Source organism: Sus scrofa, chromosome 5 (assembly GCF_000003025.6).
Source record: "Sus scrofa isolate TJ Tabasco breed Duroc chromosome 5, Sscrofa11.1, whole genome shotgun sequence".
NCBI classification, from domain to species: Eukaryota; Metazoa; Chordata; class Mammalia; order Artiodactyla; family Suidae; genus Sus; species Sus scrofa.
Genome location: NC_010447.5, coordinates 88,885,032 through 88,906,616, shown reverse-complemented (window position 1 = coordinate 88,906,616; position 21,585 = coordinate 88,885,032). Strand labels below are relative to the sequence as shown.

The 21,585-nt window shown below is 40.4% G+C and overlaps 2 protein-coding genes across 7 annotated transcripts in view; one reads left to right on the top strand and one right to left on the bottom strand.

Moving 5' to 3' along the window:
- PLXNC1 (plexin C1) overlaps positions 1–6,379 on the top strand; it is a 155,600-nt gene extending 149,221 nt beyond the window's left edge. For all 3 annotated transcript variants that reach the window (XM_021092759.1, XM_021092758.1, XM_021092757.1), the window contains 3 exons: positions 2,409–2,549; positions 2,638–2,712; positions 3,878–6,379. In XM_021092759.1, the coding sequence (XP_020948418.1) occupies positions 2,409–2,549; positions 2,638–2,712; positions 3,878–3,982 (321 nt within the window). In that variant the 3' untranslated portion in view covers positions 3,983–6,379. The remainder of the gene's footprint in view (positions 1–2,408; positions 2,550–2,637; positions 2,713–3,877) is intronic.
- The window catches only part of CEP83 (centrosomal protein 83), a 139,169-nt gene that overhangs the window by 3,258 nt on the left and 114,326 nt on the right, over positions 1–21,585 (bottom strand). For 3 of the 4 annotated variants that reach the window (XM_021092760.1, XM_021092761.1, XM_021092762.1), the window contains 4 exons: positions 11,566–11,669; positions 8,700–8,889; positions 7,439–7,732; positions 2,235–7,373 (listed from right to left, as the gene is read on the bottom strand). In XM_021092760.1, the coding sequence (XP_020948419.1) occupies positions 7,628–7,732; positions 8,700–8,889; positions 11,566–11,669 (399 nt within the window). In that variant the 3' untranslated portion in view covers positions 2,235–7,373; positions 7,439–7,627. The remainder of the gene's footprint in view (positions 1–2,234; positions 7,374–7,438; positions 7,733–8,699; positions 8,890–11,565; positions 11,670–21,585) is intronic. The other variant, XM_021092763.1, reaches the window with a different exon arrangement.

The following is a 21,585-nucleotide window of genomic DNA, read 5'->3' as shown; positions in this document are numbered from 1 at the left end:
CCTAGCCTGATTAGACCCCTAAATATGCCAACAGGTGGGGCCCTAAAATCTCTCTCTCTACATACACATATACACACACACACTTAAATGGTTATCTATCCATCGTAAACATGGCTGTTTAGTATGTTCTTGGTAGATTTTAGTTCCTCCTCACAAGAATGACACTAAGGAGTTATTATTACCCCGGTTTTAGAGACAAGGAAATTGATGTTCTAAGAGGTCACAAGTCTCGCTCAAGATCACACATCTCCCTGTACAGTCCTTTTCTTGGCTCTGTACCCTGCTACGCCGGCCGCTGTCGTACATGGTGAGCACGGGGAGGGTCGGTCTGCACTGGCGGACTGTAAGCTTCCTAAAGGCAGGCCCTGCTTGGTCTTCTTCCTTCAAATCACACTCTTAGAGCCTGGCTAGACAAATCTGTACTGAATGAAGGATCACATGATTTATGGAAAAGAATCTCAGTAATAGCTCAGGCTGGGCATCCTTCAGCATGATGCCTTAAGCCATCGATAGATTTCAAAATGTATGGGACACTCCCTGGCAGTGTCATTAACTCACCCGCCTTCCCTGAGGGGTGCTATAGTGAATATTCCTATCTTAAGACAGAACAAGACAAACGTGAACACAATTTCTCCCGGCCCTTTTGGGCCTTCTCCTCCGAGTGTTGCAGAGCACACATCGGCATCAGCCTTGACCAGACCTCCCCAGTGGCAGAAATACCTGCTGAACCATAGAGATGAGCTTTGCTTCTTCTGGCACTGACTGTGCAACTCCTCAGAGGATAGCAGCCCTTTCCCAAATCCTACACGGGGTCACGATGACCCAGCACTCGCCTTGTATGTATAGGCACATTGGTGAACTCTAAGTACAAAGCCCATGTATCATTCCCCTTAAAGACAGCCACTGACCACCTCCTGGGGAGATACTGGGACACACCTCATGTAAGGTCTTAGCTTAAAGACTTACTTATGACCTTATTCACGTTATTAAGTCTATTATTTGCATTCTGCCTATTTTATAAGATTACTGTTTTCTTATATGACCAAAGGTGACTGGGCCTCCAAAAAAACAAGTAGGCCACTTGAAGTGATGCTAATGTCATTCTAGAAATGGGAAGAACCCACAGGAGGGAACTGTTTCCTGGACCTTGACAGACTAGTAAGGCAGTGCAGAGGCTTTTGGCTACTGTTCACAGGGCCTGACTAGCCCAGGAAATAACAAACCGAGTGGCTGATCAACAAAAGCCTTGCCTGACCTGGGAATGAGCATTCCTGGGCATGAACTGCTCCCCCACGTTGGGTCAACATTAAGAATGGAGTCATCAACCACGCCAGTCCCTGACCGACAGCACACACTGAAAGGCGTTCAACAGAATGATCAGGCCGAGGCGCTCACTACTCCGGGCGATCGGACAGAACTGGCCCTCGGACAGTTAGATATTTTCAGGAGAAATTCTGGATTCTTGCCTCTTCCCACACGTTAGGAAAGCACTTTGGTTTTAACCATTAAGGAGTCTATTGCTTGTGAACAGCGGTCACCACCTGCTGTCAAGATGGGTCTGAGGGCACCCAGCCTTCGCCAAGGCCTGTGCACTGGCCTCCCTGCTTCCCTCTTCCAAGTCGTCCCCAGGGCTTTCTGAGAGGGTGTCTCCTACGCTAGAGTCCTTAGGTTGGCTCAAGTTTTCCCTTTCTTTCTGAGATGGACTATTAATTTTTTTCTCTGACAGTAGAATTTTAATTTTGTGAAAAGTAACTTTAAAAAAAAAATCTTCACTTATTTCCTATCATTGTTATAACTACAAAAAAAAAAAAAAAAAAAAAAAAAGGAATTCAAACTGCCAGGGGGCTTTTGGAAAACCAGCCATCAGAACCACCGATACTAGTGACCGTGTGTTTTCTTGAGGACAGTGGAAGATCTTTAAAATCTAGTAAAAGAGAAGGGACAAGCAGAAAAATCTGCCACTGACAATTACTTACCACGTTCACGGTTATATAAAGGGCTCAATCAGGCCTACAATCAAGTCTTTTATAAATGCCAGAATTGACTGGTGGGTGAGGAGGAGAGCAAATGTTTTAATTCAGGCTTTTTACAACTATTAGTAAGGAGCTATGATTGAAATAAGTTCCATTGTTACAGTAACTCAAAATCATGCAAAAATAATAATTTTAGTTCTTTTATGAGAGGAAGGCAGAATATATTAGCATTTAATCTGCCTGAAAATAACAGTGACTCACCAGAACTCTCTGGATGGCAGTCAGTCATTCAGTCAATGTTTATGAAGGCCTGCTGCATGAAGAAAGAAGCCTTGTTACCAGGAGGTAATAATGGTGGTGCTTCAGCTACACTGGTACTGTTATAAATTCCCTATGGTTTTTAAATCTCTTTTGGCGGTGGTTGCTTTTTTTCAGGAAGCACCAACTAATAAACTTCTCTATGCCAAGGATATCCCAACCTACAAAGAGGAAGTGAAATCTTATTACAAAGCAATCAGGGATTTGCCTCCATTGTCATCTTCAGAGATGGAAGAATTCTTAACTCAGGAATCTAAGGTATTGTTGGAAAGTAGAAGTAAGACTGTTGGATCCTTTCTTTAAAAAGCCATTTCACCTTCTCTCAACAAGGCTTTCTTTCTTTAAGAAACATGAAAATGAATTTAATGAAGAAGTGGCCTTGACAGAAATCTACAAATACATCATAAAATATTTTGATGAGGTAAGATTTTAAATAACCTCTTAAAAATTAGCTATGATTCAGTCACCAGAATTTGGTTATCAAGCATTCTACAGGTCTCAGGACAGCTCTGGCATCCCACATGGCCAGAAAGGGAGGCCAGGAGGTGTCTGAGATGGGGGATCCTGGCACCAAGCCAGACCCTGCATGTGGCTGCCCCTCCTAATTGGATCCTGCTGCCCACCTTTGGTTTAGCCATGTATTTATTTGGGCATTAATGGGGCCGACAGCCACCTGGACAGTTACCTTTGATGAGTAAGTAGTGGTCCTGATAAAAGGGGGCCAGCTTATGCTTGATTGTAATCTGCTAAAATGAAAGCTAAGCTTGTTAGATTGCCTAGATTCTGTATTCAGTAAATTATGACATATTTCTAACTTGAGCAACTATGTCAATAAACCATTCTCCTTTATGATTAATTCTCCTTAATCTGGATTTTTTTCTTTGGGAATTCACACAGACACAGTCATCAGATGCGCTGTTTCCAAATATATGTTAATTGCCCCTTCCCTGATTCCCCCCCACTCAGTCATGCTGGGACAGGCTATCCATGTCAATGGTGAGAATAGCTCACCAATTCCATTTGCTACTTGAAGATCAAGTGAAGCTCTAAGGTAGGGTAGAGGCAATGAGTTCCTTCAACATGATAAGCATCCCTCTTTCCAGGGGTCAGGGGTCAGAAGGGAAGCACTGGGGAGGGGAGGGGAGGGGAAAGGAGGGGACTACACTGCCCAGGAGGGAGGGAGGGAGGGAGGGGAGGGAAGGGGAGTCTTCATCTCTGACCAGGATCCCCCTGCCTGCTGCATTTAAGAAGAAATACTTGCCTGCATGTTGGCTGCCCAGGAATGCTTGCTGTGCTTGGAATGGCTATGACATAATGCATAAAACAGGGCCTTGGAAGTCTGGCCCCATATTTGTAAGCAAATAGTTGGTCTTTCTTGCGAGCTTCTATTTTAAGCCAAAGTGTTGTTGATCCTGTGATAATGACTTAGCAAAACAACTTGCAAAGTGAGTATGTAAATGATTGAAGAAAACGTTGGCATCTGTTTCATACAGATTTTACCACTCAGCATCAGGAATGCAAAAAAAAAAACAGCATTGTAATGCTAAAACTCCAATATCTAAAATAACTGTTCTAATTGTCAACAGATTCTAAATAAACTAGAAAGAGAACGAGGGCTGGAAGAAGCTCAGAAACAACTCTTGCATGTAAAAGTCTTATTTGAGGAAAAGAAGAAATGCAAGTGGATGTGAGCACTCTGGGGCCTGGCTTAACGTGGCAAAGTTCTTCCGACGACTTGGGAGCAAAGTGGCTGAGCTTGAGCTACTCTGTGTCGTTCATTTTTTAAGTTTGCACATAGGTTCCACTCCGAGTACCGTCTTTTAAGAGACCAAGGCACATGCACAGCTTTTAGAAAGCGTCCCAACCACTGTGCCTGTGTGGGTACTGTGGGAACCTTTCTGTAAATAGGATGGAAGTGGTTGTTGCAAACAGCCTCCTTGTTTACAGAGAATACAGGGCCAGTAAGCAAGGGTCAGTATTGTAACTACATGTCTCCACTTAAGCACAATGATGTAAGTGGTTTTGTTTGAAAACTACAGCTATGTAGCACTTGGGACGACACTGCACCTGTGCAGAAAAGGGACATTGCCAAGGAGCAAAAACAAAATGTGAAATGAGTCATTTGGAAACAAGGTGGGGGTGTGAGGGCAACCTCGAGGATTTACGGCAGTGAAACTTTCCCCAGTAGTTCTTGGAAAAGCTGACCGCAGAATTTGGTAGTATGTACACTTAGCATTTGTGAGTGTGTGTGTGTGTGTTTTTAAACCAAAAACTAACAGTGTTGCAACATTGTTGAAAGGGCTCGTGTTTTTCAGTGGTCGCCCATTGTACTCCATGCCACTCACCTCCACTGCACTGAGGAGTTCTAAAGCAAGGAGAGGGAGCAGGCTCCGTTAGCTGCGACAGCATTCTGCCCAGACACTTGATCTCAAAGTAGCTTCCTTTTCTTTATTTTTTCATACTAAATGTATCTGATAGTGGACATGTTGGCTATAGTTAAAAAAAAAAAATCATTAGTTTGTGTCTAAAAATTTCAATCAAAACTATCTGTAGACGAGGAATTAATTCACTCCCCTCATCCTACATTTCTATACTACTAGCTCCTTGCTTTAGAGTTCTAGTGAACCTTGTGGTTATAAATACTTGTGTGTGATTTAAAAAAAAAAAATACATTTTACATTTCATGAAATTGCTGTTCACACTGGAGTATTATATATGAATATATATATATTTGAGGCCCATGGCCTGAAAAACCTTAGCATACAACTTGGTATCTTAGTCTTACTATGTACTTTTTGAAAGTATTCCTCACAAGAGAGAGAGTTACAAAAGACCTGTTTTATTCATGCCTTTTTTTAAAAGAATTCCCTATCTAGTTATATTGTAGTCTTTTTATTGCTGATTTTTTATTCCTGAATTTTTGCTGCTCATGACCAATGTTAATACCACTGTGTTTTCCTTCTATTAAACCAGAAGTTCAAAGTGTAATTGGCAACTCTCAAACTTTCTTTGTGGCACCTTTTATCCTTGGTGTTCCAAATCCCAGATTGAGAAATTTTTTCAAGTGGCAAATAAGACACGGATCACACATTCCTTAAAATCATTTACCAACACTGTATGGCGTATCAGGATTAAAATGCGAAGCTGTCTTAAATCAATGCACTTCTCTTGGCTCCTCACTGTCTGGTGAAGAGTCCAAGGTGACACCTCAACAAATGATGAGAGAAAAATCAGCATGTATTGCCCCGATAGCACCTTCCCAATCCTGTCGCTTTTGACCATTGTCTGTCCAATGGACACACCTCAAAAATACTACCAAATAGGTTCCTTATAACGGTGAGAGGTCTGGTCCCCATCTGAGGCTGCTAGCGCCTTGATGTGAAGGCATGCCTAGCGAACGGCAGGAGACTTGAGAGCCAAGGGTAGGAGAGTTGCCCAAAAGCCTTCCCCTCTTTGGGGTACAGAAATGCTCAGACAACTCAAAGGATCAGCTTCAGCTTTATCGAAGTCTTTAGTAAATGCTACGTGAGGTGTCCCTGTCCAGCTCTCTGGCACGTGAGTCCTGCGTGGAGACTTACCTCCTTTTCCAGGGACTGTGCTGCTGGGAACTTTGGGCAAGTCACTTACCTCTTTGTGCCTCAATTTCTGTAGACTATTTCTAACCTACCTCACTGAGGTGGTGTGAAGATTCACTAATGTATGTAGCGTGTTTGTCAATCCACCAGTGAAAAGCACTATCTATCTGGATCACATTTTTGGATCACATCAGCCAAACACAGTAAATGGCCAAATTAGATGCGTGCTGAAGACAATCAGTCACTGGGTCTATATTAAACAGCAACCAGAGAAACAAAATGGCAAACAGTTTCTATTTTCAAGTTTCTTTGCATATTTTTTTGGTGCAAAATCATTTATAAACTTTTTTTTTTCTAACACTAGTGTCTACAGCAGCATTTCAAAATAAATTCTGTTACCTTTTTCTGTATTAGGGATTTAAAGTCTATTTCTTATTGTATACCTGATTGAAGCAGTTCTTGGAGATGAATGTTTTAAATGTCTATATCCAAAAATAAACATTTTGATGTAAATGTGGGCTTTGTCTTTTTCTTGCTTCAATTTTTCTAGTTTATAATAGATTTTTTAATTCCATGGCTCCATAGAAATTAGTTCACTTTCAGAAACCAAGTGTCACTGTAGACGCTCCGAAAATCAGCAGCCACATTCTGCAGTAACTGAATCTAGTTTCTTCTAAATGATGTTAAGGCTACCCAATTACTCCTGGCCTCCACTATCAACTTGGACTTTTGAATGTGAAGCCTTCTGGATAATGAACATTCCACTGAGTCTGGCAGACGTGGGCTTGCCTTGTGGACGTGCAGTTATTCCAGCAGAATGCCTTTAAAAGATGTTACATAAAAAAGCAAGTGATGGAATATTTAGGGACACATAGAAATAAAACGTATATAATAAAACATTTATAATAACTTGGTTAGATCCAAAGCAGTGGGAGGCAAAGTTAAATACCAACAGTATTTCTCAAGGGAGCCCACTGAGTTCAACTTTTAAGAGGAAGGGCGCTGGTTTTAGTCACAGGAGTTCATGCTCGTACTTTGTTATTTTCTCCTCTAAGCAACAGAGCCAAAATCAGTAAGCTCGTCTGCATTGCTCAATACACACTGGATGGTTAAAGACAAATTAAACACAAAACAATACAGTTAGAAAAATATTAAGCTTTTTAATAAATTATGTGCACACAGCTTTTAGAAATAGTGCTTTGTAATATATATTTAGACATCTTTTTAATTTTTATGCTTATAAATCGTTTTTCAAGAACTAGAGGTTTAAAACGCTTGTATGAAGTAAGCCAGAAAATGTTTACGACTCAATTACTGCCAAGCATCTGACAGAAAGGGAAAGGGAATTCAACACGGGCACATTTCAGGCAAAATACCCCCCTGCCAAAATCAACAAAGTAAAATTAATAATTTAAAAACTTGATTCCCTAATTAGTTCATCACTTATTTTACATCCTCAAATATCGATAATAGTCTAAATATCTCTAAACCCGTTTTAATACTTTACCTGTCATTACTATGCCCCTAAAATCCAGACACTCATGCATGCAAACCGTTTTTAAAATACTTTACCTGTCATTACTATGCCCCTAAAATCCAGACACTCATGCAATACAGCATGTAGTTGGTACCTTTTCTGGAGGCACGTTCAAGTGTTTTGGCAAACAGTAATAAAGTATCTAAATGCCACATACGTTCACACTTCAAGTTTTATTGAGTCACTGATTTCATCCCTTTTGATCCGTCTTTTCGCCAAGAATATCATTCCCCAGGAGATCCAAGTTCCTCTAGTTGTTTTCTTTGTGTTGTTTCTAGTTCTTCTAGTCTTTTGCGAAGTAGAGAGAGTTCCCTTTGATGCTGTTCCTCCTTAAAAGTGCAGAAAAAGAAAAAACAAAAACAGAAAGAGCACAGTAAGAGAGACTTGGAAAAACTGGTGGAGAATTAACTGTTGGGCAGCAACCTCAGTGCCTCTTTTATTCAGGCCTACAACACTTGGCAAGGACAGAACGACCCTTTTCGCACTCTAAGAACACAGCAGCGTGGGCCAGACTGCCAACTAAGTCCTTGTTTCTCTCCTGCCGCAGGCTCGAGCCTTCAGCCAAAACCCAAAGTCTGTTCTTCTCTAGGTATAAAATTCACCAGGGAGTGAACTGGGTATTAGTAATACAGGACCCAGGTGTGCTTTATATGGCAACTTTCTAACAAGACTAGAGTTTAATAGCAGTTTATTTATAAACAAAGTACTTGGAGATTTAATTCAGCGACTAAAATCTTCAGTGCTTACAACACTATAAAATGTCATTGCTTATTAACATTTCATCTTCTGAAAATCATCCAATTTGATTCCGTCCCTATCTCAAGGATCTGATAAAGCAGAACAAGCTCAGGTTTTGGAATCGGACAGATTGAGATACAGAACTCAACTCTCACTTGCCTAAGTGATGCCCTTAGGCAAGTCGCTTCACCTGACAGCTTCCTCATCTGCAACCTGGGAACAGTAATACCTTCCCTCAAAGCATTTTCAACAGGATTAAATAAAATGTATGGAAGGTGCATAGCGCAGCGCATGAGTAATTGCTCAGTAGTAATTAGGATTATATGAGTGAGCTATAAACTCAGCAGTTTCTCAAAGACTTAGCAGAGAAGTTTCTTCCTTTCAATTGCCCAGCAGACTTCACTGCTAGCACCCCAGCACTAAAGGATGGAGTAGTTTCAAATCACTGGGCCCCAGCTGATTTCTCTGCTAAGGAAAGATCGAGGTTTTTGACTACTTAAATAGGTAAAAAGTTACAGAAGCATTTAACTTTTTTCCCCTAAAAATAAATGCTCATACCTGTATGTGAGGAGGAAAGGACAGTTCCATGCCTGGAATCACGTTTGATGAATGAAAGCTAACGGGATTGAGGGATGCTGTTGGAGGTATGTTAGGAACCAAGATTAAGCTTCGGAATTCATTGTGTCTTCTCTGTATGTCCTTCAGTCTTTTCTGAAGTCTTGTGTATTCTTCAAATGGAACATTTTGTCTTAAAAGGAAAGTGTTTCTGGTGTTTAATGCAGTTATAGTCTAGTGAAGAACAGTATGAGGCAGAGAACGTAATTTTCATCGGAAGAGGACTTCTTTTGGTTTTTTCATTTATAATGATTTTTTTTTTTCCATTATAGCTAGTTTACAGTGTTCTGTCAATTTTCTGCTGGACAGCAAGGTGACCCAGTCACACCTACATGTGTACATTTTTTTCCTCACATCATCATGCTCCATCATAAGTGACTAGACATAGTTCCCAGACCTACACAGCAGGACCTCACTGCTTCGCCATTCCAAAGGCAATAGTTTGCATCTATGAACCCCAAATTCCCAGTCCATCCCACTCCCTCCCCCTTGGCAACCACAAGTCTGTTCTCCATGTCCACAATTTTCTTTTCTGTGGAGAGGGTCATTTGTGCCGTATATTAGATTCCAGATAGAAGTGATATCATACGGTAGTTGTCTTTCTGACTTATATCGCTTAGTATGAGCGTCTCTAGCTCAATTCTAAGATTTATCAGTATATAATATATATATAAAATTCTTTTTATCTAGAAAGGTAAAAAGAAACATGACATAACTTTTTTGTTTTTTTTTGTTTTTGGTCTTTTTAGGGCTGCATGTGTGACATATGGAAGTTCCCAGGCTAGGGGTCAAATCATACCTACAGCTGCCAGCTTACACCACAGCCACAGAAACTCAGGATCCAAGCTGCGTCTGCGACCTACACCACAGCTCATGGCAACACCGGATCCCCGACCCAATGAGCGAGGCCAGGGATTGAACCAACATCCTCATTCGATACTAGCTGGATTCGTTTCTGCTGTGCTACAATGGGAACTACCATAATATCTTAATTATACGTATTTTTAGAACAGCAGGCTCAACTCTTCTTAAAGTTTTACCTGCCAATCAATTAAAGATTAAAAATCTTTTGATACCTTTACATATTCCATTTCCACTCTACTCCCCCAACCCAGTAATTGTAAAACATAAAGGAGACTCCTTAAACCAAAAGGGTGTCTTAGCAGCTCCCATGGTGGCTCAGTGATTAACGAATCCGACTAGGAACCATGAGATTGCGGGTTTGGTCCCTGCCCTTGCTCAGTGGGTTAAGGATCCGGAGCTGCCGTGAGCTGTGGTGTAGGTTGCAGACTCGGCTTGGATCCCGCGTTGCTGTGGCTCTGGCGTAGGCCGGCAGCTATAGCTCCAATTAGACCCCTAGCCTGGGAACCTCCATATGCCGTAGGAGCAGCTCTAGAAAAGGCAAAAGACCAAAAAAAAAAAAAAAGTCTTATTTTTCCAGAAGAAACTTATGAAACTGCCATTTTTGTAGCTGAAACATGGTCAAATATTGGGAATTCTATATCGTTCAATTTAATTTTTTTTAAGTAAATTACCTAATGAGAAAGGTGAGCTGCTGAACTTTATGGAAAACTGACGTGAATAAAAATAACTTTTCGGGCCTTCACAGATCATCACCTTTTTGGACATGAATTTCCTGATGATCCATCACACCAGTAATCAAATACAGTTTCAAAATAACTCAAAGTTTTAGGTAATCTAAATTAGCTGTCCAATTGTGAATAAATAATATATTTTTTTTCTTTTTAATGGCTGCACCTGCAGCATATGGAAGTTCCTGGGCTAAGAGCTGAATTGCAGTGACAGATGCTGGCCTACACCGCAGCCACAGCAACTCCAGATCTGAGCCACATCTGCAACCTACACTGGAGCTGCAGCAACGCCCGATCCTTACCCATTAAGCGAGGCCAGGAATTGAACCCGCATCCTCAGAGACACTATGTCGGGTTCTTAACCTGCTGAGCCACAACAGGAACTCCGTATTTCAAAATTGAAGGTTATGGAGGAGGTAGTAAGTTGAATTTTGTTTTAGAATGAATTTGGTGGCTTACTTTGGAACAGAGAATTATAAAGTTAGAATTAATTCCACAATCGAGAAACCTCCTGGGGATGTTCTCAAAAACAACTATTCACATTTTGGTAATAAAGACACCCAAGTCGACCCGTACACGTAATAAACGTCACTGCGTGATATTACACACGATTCCCATTACAGAACAGTCTAAGATTGTCTAACTGCTGATGATTTACTACTACGTGGCTGAATTTGAAAAGATTTATTTACTTAAATCACATGGGTCATGCAATGCCACCGCCACTAACTTAACGTAGTAAATCTTCTCTGCTCAAAAATGCTAATGATGCAGATTATTAGTTGAGCTTGGATATAAATAAAAAACCACAAGCTATTACCCGATAATTTTTTCCACACCAAAAAATAAAAAAACTGAACTTTGACTCAAAGCGTAATCACAATGGAAGAACTATATAATCACTACAAACTGTCTTGTCTCAGCGGCAAGGATTCACACCACTCTTGGCTACCAAAGCCAGTGACTGTCAGTCCCAACCATAAAACACAAATGCCTGGCATGGGTTAAAGATCTTTTGGCCTAAAGAAACAGTCAGGAAAAAAAAAATAATAACAAGAATAATGAATTATGAGTATAATGAATAGTCTTGGAATAAAGAGGCTTAGAATTCTTTTAAATGTGTATTTTAGAAGAAACCAAAGTGCATTACATTCAGAAACGAAAGTCTAGAATATCGAAACCACCGCATGAGCTATGTCCACATACAAACACATTACCTATTTAACACCTGATTTTCTGTTTCCAATTCTTCTCTCTTTGCCTCCAAGACTTCTACCTTCTCCTGCAGCCTCTTCAGTTTGTTTTCATGAAGAGATTTTCTCTAGAAAAAGAGAAACAACATAAGCAAGTATGTTAATACATAATCTCCTATTTGAACAAAGCTATAGAGACAGTATTTTACTAACCAAAAAAATTTATTTAGAGATGAGTATTTTCAGTGAATACCAGGAGCAAAGATGGGTAGCTACGATGCTTGTTGAAAATTGCAAAGATAATAAACCATGGATCTACCTCACATAACTATTATAAATGCCAAACCAGAAAATTGCCATTAATAATGAAATTGCTGCAGATAAACAATCTAAAAAGAGTCAAATTTTACTAATGAGTTTGCCTGTTCCTGATAATCATGAGCTCTTCATTTTCCCAGAAGATATCACGTGTTTTAAAAGAACTAACAATTTAAAATTAAAAGCATGGGAGTTCCTATTGTGGCTCAGTGGGTTAAGAACCTGACTAGTATCCAGGAGGATGCCGGTTCAATCCCTAGCCTTGCTCAGTGGGTTAAGGATCTGGCACTTCCATGAGCTATGGTGTAGGTTTGCAGACGCAGCTCGGATCGGGAGTTGATGTGGCTTAGGCTGGCAGCTGCAGTTCTGCTTCAAACCCTGGCCTACTGGTAACTTCCATATGTCGCTGGTGTGGCCCTAAAAAAAAGAAATAAATAATAAAAAAATTTTAATTAAATTAAAAGCATGTCTGCAATTGATAAATTACTACCAAAGTAGTAAATTAAAGGATCAGACAGCTCAGATAGATTATGGATGCACCTCATGTTGAAAGCATGCCTTTCTGAGTATTAAAAAGAAAGAAATTTAAACTTCATGAAGGGAAAATTTTCTAATGGAAAGAGCTGTGTATAAAGCAAAAGAAGTAAATGAAAAAAAGTAATACTTTTCCAGTTTTATAAATCGGTTTTTTGTTTTTTCTTTACAGAAAAACACCTATAAATGTTGGTATTAATTTAGTAGCTACCGACTTTTTAGGGATTTGTTTTCTAACTCTTTATTGAAGTAAAAGAGGCTTATAGAAAAATATGTGGAATATAAATGCAAAACCCAATGAAACACCACAAAGCAAAGACAGGTGTCATTACCTCACACGCCAAGAACACTGCCATAGCAGAGTGCCCGGGCCCTCCACCTCTCAACCTCTGCTCACTCTGTCCTCTGAAAAGGTAGTCAACGCATTTACTTCCGAAGCTATACTTCAGTTCTGCCTGATTTTGAGCTTCATGCAAACTGGAATCACAGTGCCCATTCTTTTCTCTTTCACTCAATATTGTGAGATCTGCTCATGTTACCGCTTACAGGGGAAGTCCATTCATTGCCCCCCCTTGTACAGGAACTACTCCTCGGACCTGTATCACCACAAGCATGTATTTCTGTATGTGCAGGTGATTCAGGACTCCGCCTATTCACTCACCCCCACGTTGAAGAAATCATACAGTATATGTGCTTGTGCTTCTGCATTTTTTGTTGCTCTAACATTTTATCTCAATGACTAAGCCATGTCACTGCATGTCACAGTTCTTTATCGTTGTCATCCATTTTACAAATGCACCATGTTTTACCCATTCTCCTATTAAGAATTTGAATTGTTCCTATTTTGAGGCTATTAAGAAAAAAGTTTTTGTGAAGATTCCTGAATATGTTTTTGGTAGATATGTGTCCTCATTTGAGTGTATACCCAGGAGTGAGTCATACAGTATACAAATGTTTTAACTTCAGTTAATAACTTCCAGTTTGCTAAAGTGCTTCTAACTAATCCCAAGTCCACCAGCAATATATGAAGAGTTCCATTTGCGCCATACCCTTGCCAAACCTTGGCATGGTCAGTCTTTGAAATGTTAGCTGCTCTGTGGAGCTCCTTCGTGGCACAGTGAGTTAAGGATCCAGTGTTGTCACTGCTGTGGTATGGGTTCAATTCCTAGCCCAGGAACTTCTTTGTGATGTGGGTGTGGCCAAAAAATAAATAAATGTTAGCTACTCTGGTAGAATAGGATACTATGTCACTGTAGCTTTAATTTGCATTTTACTGCTATCTAATGAGCCTAAGTCCTTTTCTTGTGCGTACTGGCCACCTGGATATCTTTTGTGTGTGTGTGAATGGCCTCTCCTAGTATTCTGCCCATTTTAAAAAAATTTCTTTGAGTAATCTGTTTCTAATGTGTAGGAGTTCTTTATATATTCAGAATATGAATTCTTTGTCAGACACATGTATGGCAGATTGACCTTCTCCCAGTGTGTGATAACATTTTCTCTCGAGAGAATCATTTTATAAAAAGAAGTCCTTAATTTTAATAAAATCAAAACTATCAATCATATCTTTTATAGTTCATGCTTTTCATGTCCTGCTTAAAAAATCTTCACTTATCCCAAACTCCTAAAATTTTTTCCCCAAGTTTTTTTTTCTAGCAGCTTTATTTTTTTACTTCTCACATTCGGGTCTCTAGTTCACTTTTATCTAATTAGGTGCGGTTAAGGAAAAGCGACTGACCACACACCCTTCATTAAAAGCAGTCCTTTCCCTACTGAAAGGCAGTGGTACCCTGTGGTAAACAGGTGTTCATACACTCTTTCTAGACTCTCTTCTGTTCCATTTGTCTGTTTATCCTTAGGCGAATACCAGACTGTTTTAATTACTGTAGCTTATGATAAATCTTGATACTTAGTAGTAGTAAGTTCTCCAGCCGTGCTGTTGTTCTTCAAGATCCCCTTGGTTGTTCTAGTGCTTTGCATTTTCATATGAATTTTAGTATCTACTTCTAGTGCTTTGCATTTTCATATGAATTTTAGTATCTACTTTCCCATTTCCACAAGGAAAACTGCTGAGATTTTGATTAGGACTGCATTCAATCTACCCATCAGTTTGAGAACAACTGCTATCTTAATAACATTGAGTTTCTAAATCAAACATAGCATAGTTTCTTTTATCTAGGTCTTCTTTGTTTTTTTGGGGTTTTTTTTAGCAATATTTGTAGTTTTCAATGTAGACATCTCGCATGTCTTTCATTAGATTTGTTCCTAAGTATTTTATGTTTTTGTGCTAAGGTAAATGGTATTTAAATATTGTATTTTGTAACTGTTTGTTGTGTACATAAAGAAAGAACTGATTATCACAGGGCAAATCAAAACCACAATGAGATATCATCTTATAACTGTTATAATGGCTATCCTCAAAAAGGTAATAAATATCAAGTGTTAGTGAGACTGCAGAGAAAAGGGAACCCTCATTGCACTACCGGTGGGAATGTAAACTGATACAGCCATTATGGAAAATAGTATGGAGGTTACTCAAAAAATTAAAAATAGAACTATCAGCAATTCCACTTCTGGGTATTCATCTGAAAAAAAAAAAACAAAAACATTAACTTGAGAAGGTAATGCCACATGTTCATTGTGGCATTATTTACAATAGCCAAGGCATGGAAGCAACCTAAATGTCCATCAATGGATACAAGGATAAAGCAAATGTGATACACACACACGGGAATATGATTCAGCCATAAAAAAGAGGAGAATCTTGCCATCTGCGATGACATAGATGGACCTTGAGGGCATTATGCTAAATGAATAAGCCAGACTAAGAAAGAAAAAAATACTGCCATAAACTCACATATAAAAAGTAAAATAAACTAAACTCAAAGATACAGAGAAAAGACTGGCAGTTGCCAGAGGCTGGGATCAGGGCTAGTCCAAACAAGTGAGGGCGGTCAAAAAGCACCAACTTCCCGTTAGAAAATAAGTAAGTCCTGTGGCTGTAATACACAGCATCGAGACTACAGCTACCGTACTGTATGCTTAAAAGCTGCTAAGAGAGTTCTTGTAAGTTCTCATCACACAAAAAAATCCTCTAACTATGTATGGTGATGGATATTAACCAGGCTTACTGTGGTGATCACTGCACAACACAAATACTGAATTTTCCCCACGGAAGATTTTTAATTAAAGATTCCATTTCCTTAATAGATACAGGATAATTCAGATTTCCTAATTCCTCTTGTATTGTTGTGATATTCTTCAAGGAATTTGTTCATTTCATATAAATTGCATAATTAACTAGCAAAACTACAATTGTTTTTATAATATTCTTTTTGTTGTAATATCTGTAAGATATGTAGTGGTATCCCTTTTTCATTCATACAGTATTCATTTGCGTTTCTCTATACAATTACCTATACCCATCTACCTACGTTATGGAAAGTTTGGGGAGAATCAATTTTATAAATCTTTTCAGACTGATGGGCTCTTGGTAAGTGAAGTTTTCTGCCTAGTCTGTTTCACTGATTTCTGCTCACTCTTGAGGAGGAGGAGGATGTCTACTGTTCCATCTATCCACAAAGTTCATAATTCAGTTATGATGCTTTTTTAGTGGTTTCCAGTTGGTTTCCAGTTTTCTGGTGCAATCCTCAGGCATTTATTTCTGAGCATATACAACATGGTAATTTTAAAGTATATATCGGGATCCATTACCTGGATCCCCTACGGGGAGGTTCTTTACTGATTCTTACTTCTCTTGATTTTCAAGGTTAGTTCCCCGTATGGCTGTTTTTTTTAAATTATTATTATTATTAGACTTAAAGCAGTTTTAGGTTTACAGAAAAATTTAACGGGCAGTAGAGAGTTCCCAGGTATTCCCTCCCTTCATGCAGTTGCCCCTGTTATTAACATCTTGCCACTGATGTGGTACATTTGTTAATACGGTGAGTCAGTATCAATACACTATTATTAACTGAAGTCCAGTTTACATTAAGCATCACTCTTTGCATTCTGTATCACTCCACAGTTCTGTCTTTTTCAGAAAGTCATAGTTGAAATCATACAGTGTGGCTTCCCTCATTTAGCCATTTGCACTTAAGCTTCCTCTATGTCTTTGCAGGGCTCGATAGCTCATCTCTTTTCATCACTGAACAATATGCCATTGTATGGACGTAACTCTGTTTTGTTTTGTTTTGTTTAAACCATTCATCTATTAAAGGACATCTTGCTTGCTTCAAAGTTTTGGCAATAATGAAGGAAGCAGCTATAAACATGTGTGCAGTGTTTGTGTGTGTGTGAACCTAAGTTTTCAACTCATTTGAATAAATACCTAGGAGCATGATCGCTGTCTTGTACCATAAGGCTGTGTTTTAAGTTTCCTAAGAAATTGCCATAGTGTCTTCCAAAATCACTGTACCATTTTATAATCCCACCAGCAATAAATGAAAGTTTCTATTGTTCCATATCCTTACCAGTATTTGGTACTAGCAGTTTTTTGGAGTTTAGTCATTCGAATAGATGTGTACTGGTATCTATTTTTTATTTAGAGCTAGACATCACATTTAAAAAACTGGGTAAATAACTTGAAGCCTACAATGTCAGTTTCCCTTAAAGCAGCTTTACATTTGCCTCTTGTAGGCAATTAGGAACACCAACAGTAGGGGTTAATTTAATCTAATTGCAAGGACAGATCATCTGAAGCTGGGCTTTAATACCTGCAAAGGCCAGACGATTTTCAGTTCACTTTCAGTCCAAGGGTACACCCCTTCATGGCCTCAACCCAGAGCACGAGTGGACTGAGACCTGAGACTCTTTTTCTGGCAGATTCTGAACTCCATTTTTTGTTCCCTAAGCACTGTGAGCTTGTCAGAAGGTTTGCTTCACTTCTCAGCCTCTCAGCTGTCTCTTCTAGAACTGGCAGTTTCCTCTAAGGGAAAAGCAGCCCCAACAGCTGTGCTCACCTCTCTAGGTTTTCTATCTCTCCGGGATCTTGGCCTCTTAATTCTTCACTGCCCTTCATGGAGATATTTTTAAAAATATTTTGTCCAGCTCTTCTTGTTCTCATGTGGAGAGCTGATCCACATATTTCCTAGTCTGTCGTTATCAAAAGCATATGCTCCTTTTAGGTATTTTAGTTCAACTAACAGCAGACATTTTAAAGAGGGAAATGCTTAGTACTTCATTATTATATGATTATATAAACTTGCAATCTTAAAACCTAGTTATAGTTCTCCAACCATACTGCTCATTCACACTGTAGTAAAAGACATTTTTTTACTTTCATCATCAAATCTTAAGCATACACACACACACACACACACACACATATATATATAGACACACACATACAGAGAAAGAGAGAGAGGGAGCACACACTTCATTGGCCCTGTATTAACCATAGGTAATACAATATACAGGGATTTCTGAAGGGAATTCCAGCCAGTAAGTACAAAATCATGAGAAAAGGCTTTTTAGAAGGGATAGGAAATGAGGTAAGGAGAAACTGTAATCCTATAGGAAGATGGATTCCTCTGAAGGTTATTCAGTTGGGGACTGATGGGCACTGTTTTGAAAAGATTAATATGGCATCAGTATACAGGAGAGATTCTGAAGTCTGCCTCTTAATAGGCCAATCTGGAAACAAGCTTCCTGAAGACAAGGTGGGTTCAGGGCAATGTTGTCCTCATCCTCATCACTGTGGAAACAACCGGCCACGTACGGAGCACTCACTCCTCGCCAGGAACTGAGCTGCAGTGCAGAAAGAGGGCAGGAGGGCTGGCTGACTAGGAGACCCACTGAATGCCTTCGACTCTCTAACACTGCAATCGTTTCTTTGCAGAACGCTGCTTACTTTGACCCAGTCTCCTTCTTCAAACTACCTGGAAAAACCCAGCCTTTGTTAAAGATGAGATCTATGGAAGACTACATACACACTTCCATCTATGGCAACTGAGCACATCTGGCCACACACACCACACACACACCCTATGCTGATTGGTCTCACCCTAGATTAACCTGCACTAACTTCACATGGGCCCTCCTGTGCTACCTGGCAATCCTACTAATGTCCCTATTAATCCAAACACTCTCCCAAACTCTTACATTCTTTTACAACTTCTTATTTCTCTTCCAATCTGCTAAGTCTCCACTCTTCACAGTTTAAGCTGGTAACCTGAATTCCTTTTTACACTGAGAAAAGAGCAGCAATTAATTGAGAGAATTTCCACACGTCTCCACTACATCCATCAATTTGTTAGGTTTTCACAATCACATATTTTGTCTTCTTTCCAGTTCCTGCCTATCTCCTCCACCTCTGAACTGTCTCGAATGCCCTTCTGCCCATTGAAGGACATCAGACCTTCCTTTGCCCCCCTCTGTCTCCCGCAGCATCTCTTTTCCCCTTGCTACTCAGTCAGCCTATAATTTCCCCCTTCTTAAAAGAAACCTTTGATCCCACAACCCTCTCTATTACCCAGTTCTCGGTTCTCTACAACAAAACTCCTTCGACTCTACATTCCATGCCAATCACACCCCGTCCCTGCCACTCTGCAGAAACAATCCTTGACAAAGCCACCAACGATCACCACAGAGCCAAATGAATTACTCATCTCCTTCTTGCGATTTTATTACCTTAATATAAATATCGTTTGACGCAGCTAATTCGTCCTGAAGCATTTGTCTTCATTTGGCATCCCCTGCTTAATGGGCTCGTTTCCTGTCATAGAGGCCACGCCTTTCGTCTCTCCTCAACTTCTCAGCTTCTCAAGTTTGGAATTCCTCAAAACTCAAAATCCTCAAATCTGTTTTTTTCTCAGTCTCCCTTCACCGAGTGACCTCACTTAATCCCACTGCTTTCAGTGCCATTTACAGGCTGATGAGTCCCAAATCTTTAGCTCTAGCCAGGCCTCTTCCCTGAACTCCTGACTCACGTATTCACCTAAATGCTTAACACTCCACTAGGAAGTCTAACGGGCACCTCAAAGAGATAATGTGTCCAAGACGGGCATCCTTATTGCACCCCCAAACCTGTCCCTTCCAGGGTCTTTCCCATGTTAGTAAACAGCAGTTCTATTTTAACCCAGTGTTCAAGCCCAACATTTTACTCATCCTTCTCTCTCTGATAGCTGATACCCACTGGAAACTCTACCTTTAAACTCCAGACAGAATGTGACCACCACTCTCCAGTTCTCTATTCCATCGCCTCTCACTTGGAGCGGTCTTCCTGAGTCCTCTTTGCCCCTCCACACAACAGCCAGAGATTCTCCTAAAATATAACTCAGATTACAGCACTTCTCAATTCAAAACTCGCCAGTATGTTCCTATCTCATTCAGATCAGAAGAAAAACCAAAAAAAAAAAAAAAAAAAAAAAAAAAGCCCCGCCATCACCTGGCCTCCTCCTACTTCTCTCCATCCAGCTACCCACGTCTCCCTCCTTGTATTTCTTCAACATGCCCCACAGACTCCTGGCTCCCTCTCTTTTACTTGCTATTCCCTCGATCTGGAACATTCTTCCCTTACAAACAAAACATGGCTTCCCCCCTTCTTCCCTCCAGGTCTCTGCTCACATGCCGCTTCATCAGAGCCTTCCCTCATCCCTTCTGTAGGGCAGAAGCCTCTCTCCGCCTTAGTCTGCCTCTCAGAACATTATCTCCGCCTGACATGTCTTCGTTTCTTTACTCCAGGTCTCCCTCCGCCACCATGTCAGCTCCTCAGTGCAGAGTCTTTACTTCTGTATCCCTGTGAATAACTGAGTACCTGGTACAGAGTAGGTACTCACTAAATTTGTTGAGTAAACAGACTAAATGAATATGGAGAAACTCTGTAGAGAAGAGAGTCTGAGCTAGGATGTTAGCAATAGGAACAAAAAGAAATGAGGTGGGAAAAATGCAAGACACACTAACTATAAAGGAAGACTTCACAGGCTCTGGTGACTGTACTGGGGAGAAGAGTCTCTCTCAAACATTTCTGTTCACTCAGAATCTCAGAATGTGACTGTGATATAAGAAGAAATGCATTTGGTCTCTGCCCTGGGTTTCTGGCACAGAGCTCCTAAAACCCATGGAATTTCCCAAGCGATAGGAGCATCTTTCACTATGCATAACCAGCCGTTTCCAATCATACTTGAGTTAATGCTAATGCGTTAACTTAGGGTGCGGCCCCTAAATAATCTCAAAATATGTCTGGTCGCTAGAAAGACCAAATGATAAGAAGCTGGGAACTTTCAGCCCAGCTCCCACTCCCCCCCCACTTCTAGAAGCGGGGGTGCCAGAGATTGATTTCTATAAAAATTCTTGAACAAGGAAAGCTTCCAGGATAGTGAATACATTGATTTCCTAGGAGGGTGGCACACCCAGAGAGGGCACCCTTTCCCCTCCATACCCTGCCCAGTACACCTCTTCTACTTGGCTGTTCCTGCATCGTATACTTTATAATGAGCCAGCAACCCTAAGTAAAATGCCTTCCTGAGTTCTGCGACCACCTCTCTCCAGTTCTCTGTTCCAAGTCTCCATCGCCTCTCACCCGGAGCAGTCTTCCTGAGTCCTGACATCTGACAGGGGGCAGTCCTCTAAGACTGCACTGATGTGTCTACAAGCCAAGCAACACCTAGGATTGCTAGCAACCCCCAAAGCCAGGAGAGAGAGGCATGGGACAGGTCCCTCCCCAGAGCTTCTGGAGAGACCCTTGCCTGACCAGCACCTTGACTTTGGACTTCTGACTTCCAGAACTCCAGAAGTCTGTTGTTTTGAGCCACACAGTTTCATGCAATGTTATAGCAGCCCTAGGAAACTAATACAGCGACTGACTAGATTTGGGGAAAGGGAGCCCTCAGGATGAATCAAAGGTCTGAAGCCTAAGTGACTGAAAGAATGCCATGCTACCGAAAGAAATGAAAATCCAGGGGGGAAAGTGGCTGTAAGAAATGATCTTAATTTTAACAGTCCAGTACAATCACAGGATAATCAAATGAGTGCTTTAGGGGTACAAATATTCTAACACAAAGAATCAAAGAAAAATCAAAAGAATACTGATGTAAGAATCAAAGCTCAAATGTTCCTTTTACCGCCTTCTATGCAAATTCGGTGAACTCTTTTCAATAACCATGCCCATTTATCTTTGATACCTTTCTTTTCCTGTGGTTTCTACAACATCTACCTCTATGGCCATTCCTCTACTAAAGCCAGCTCCTCTTTCCA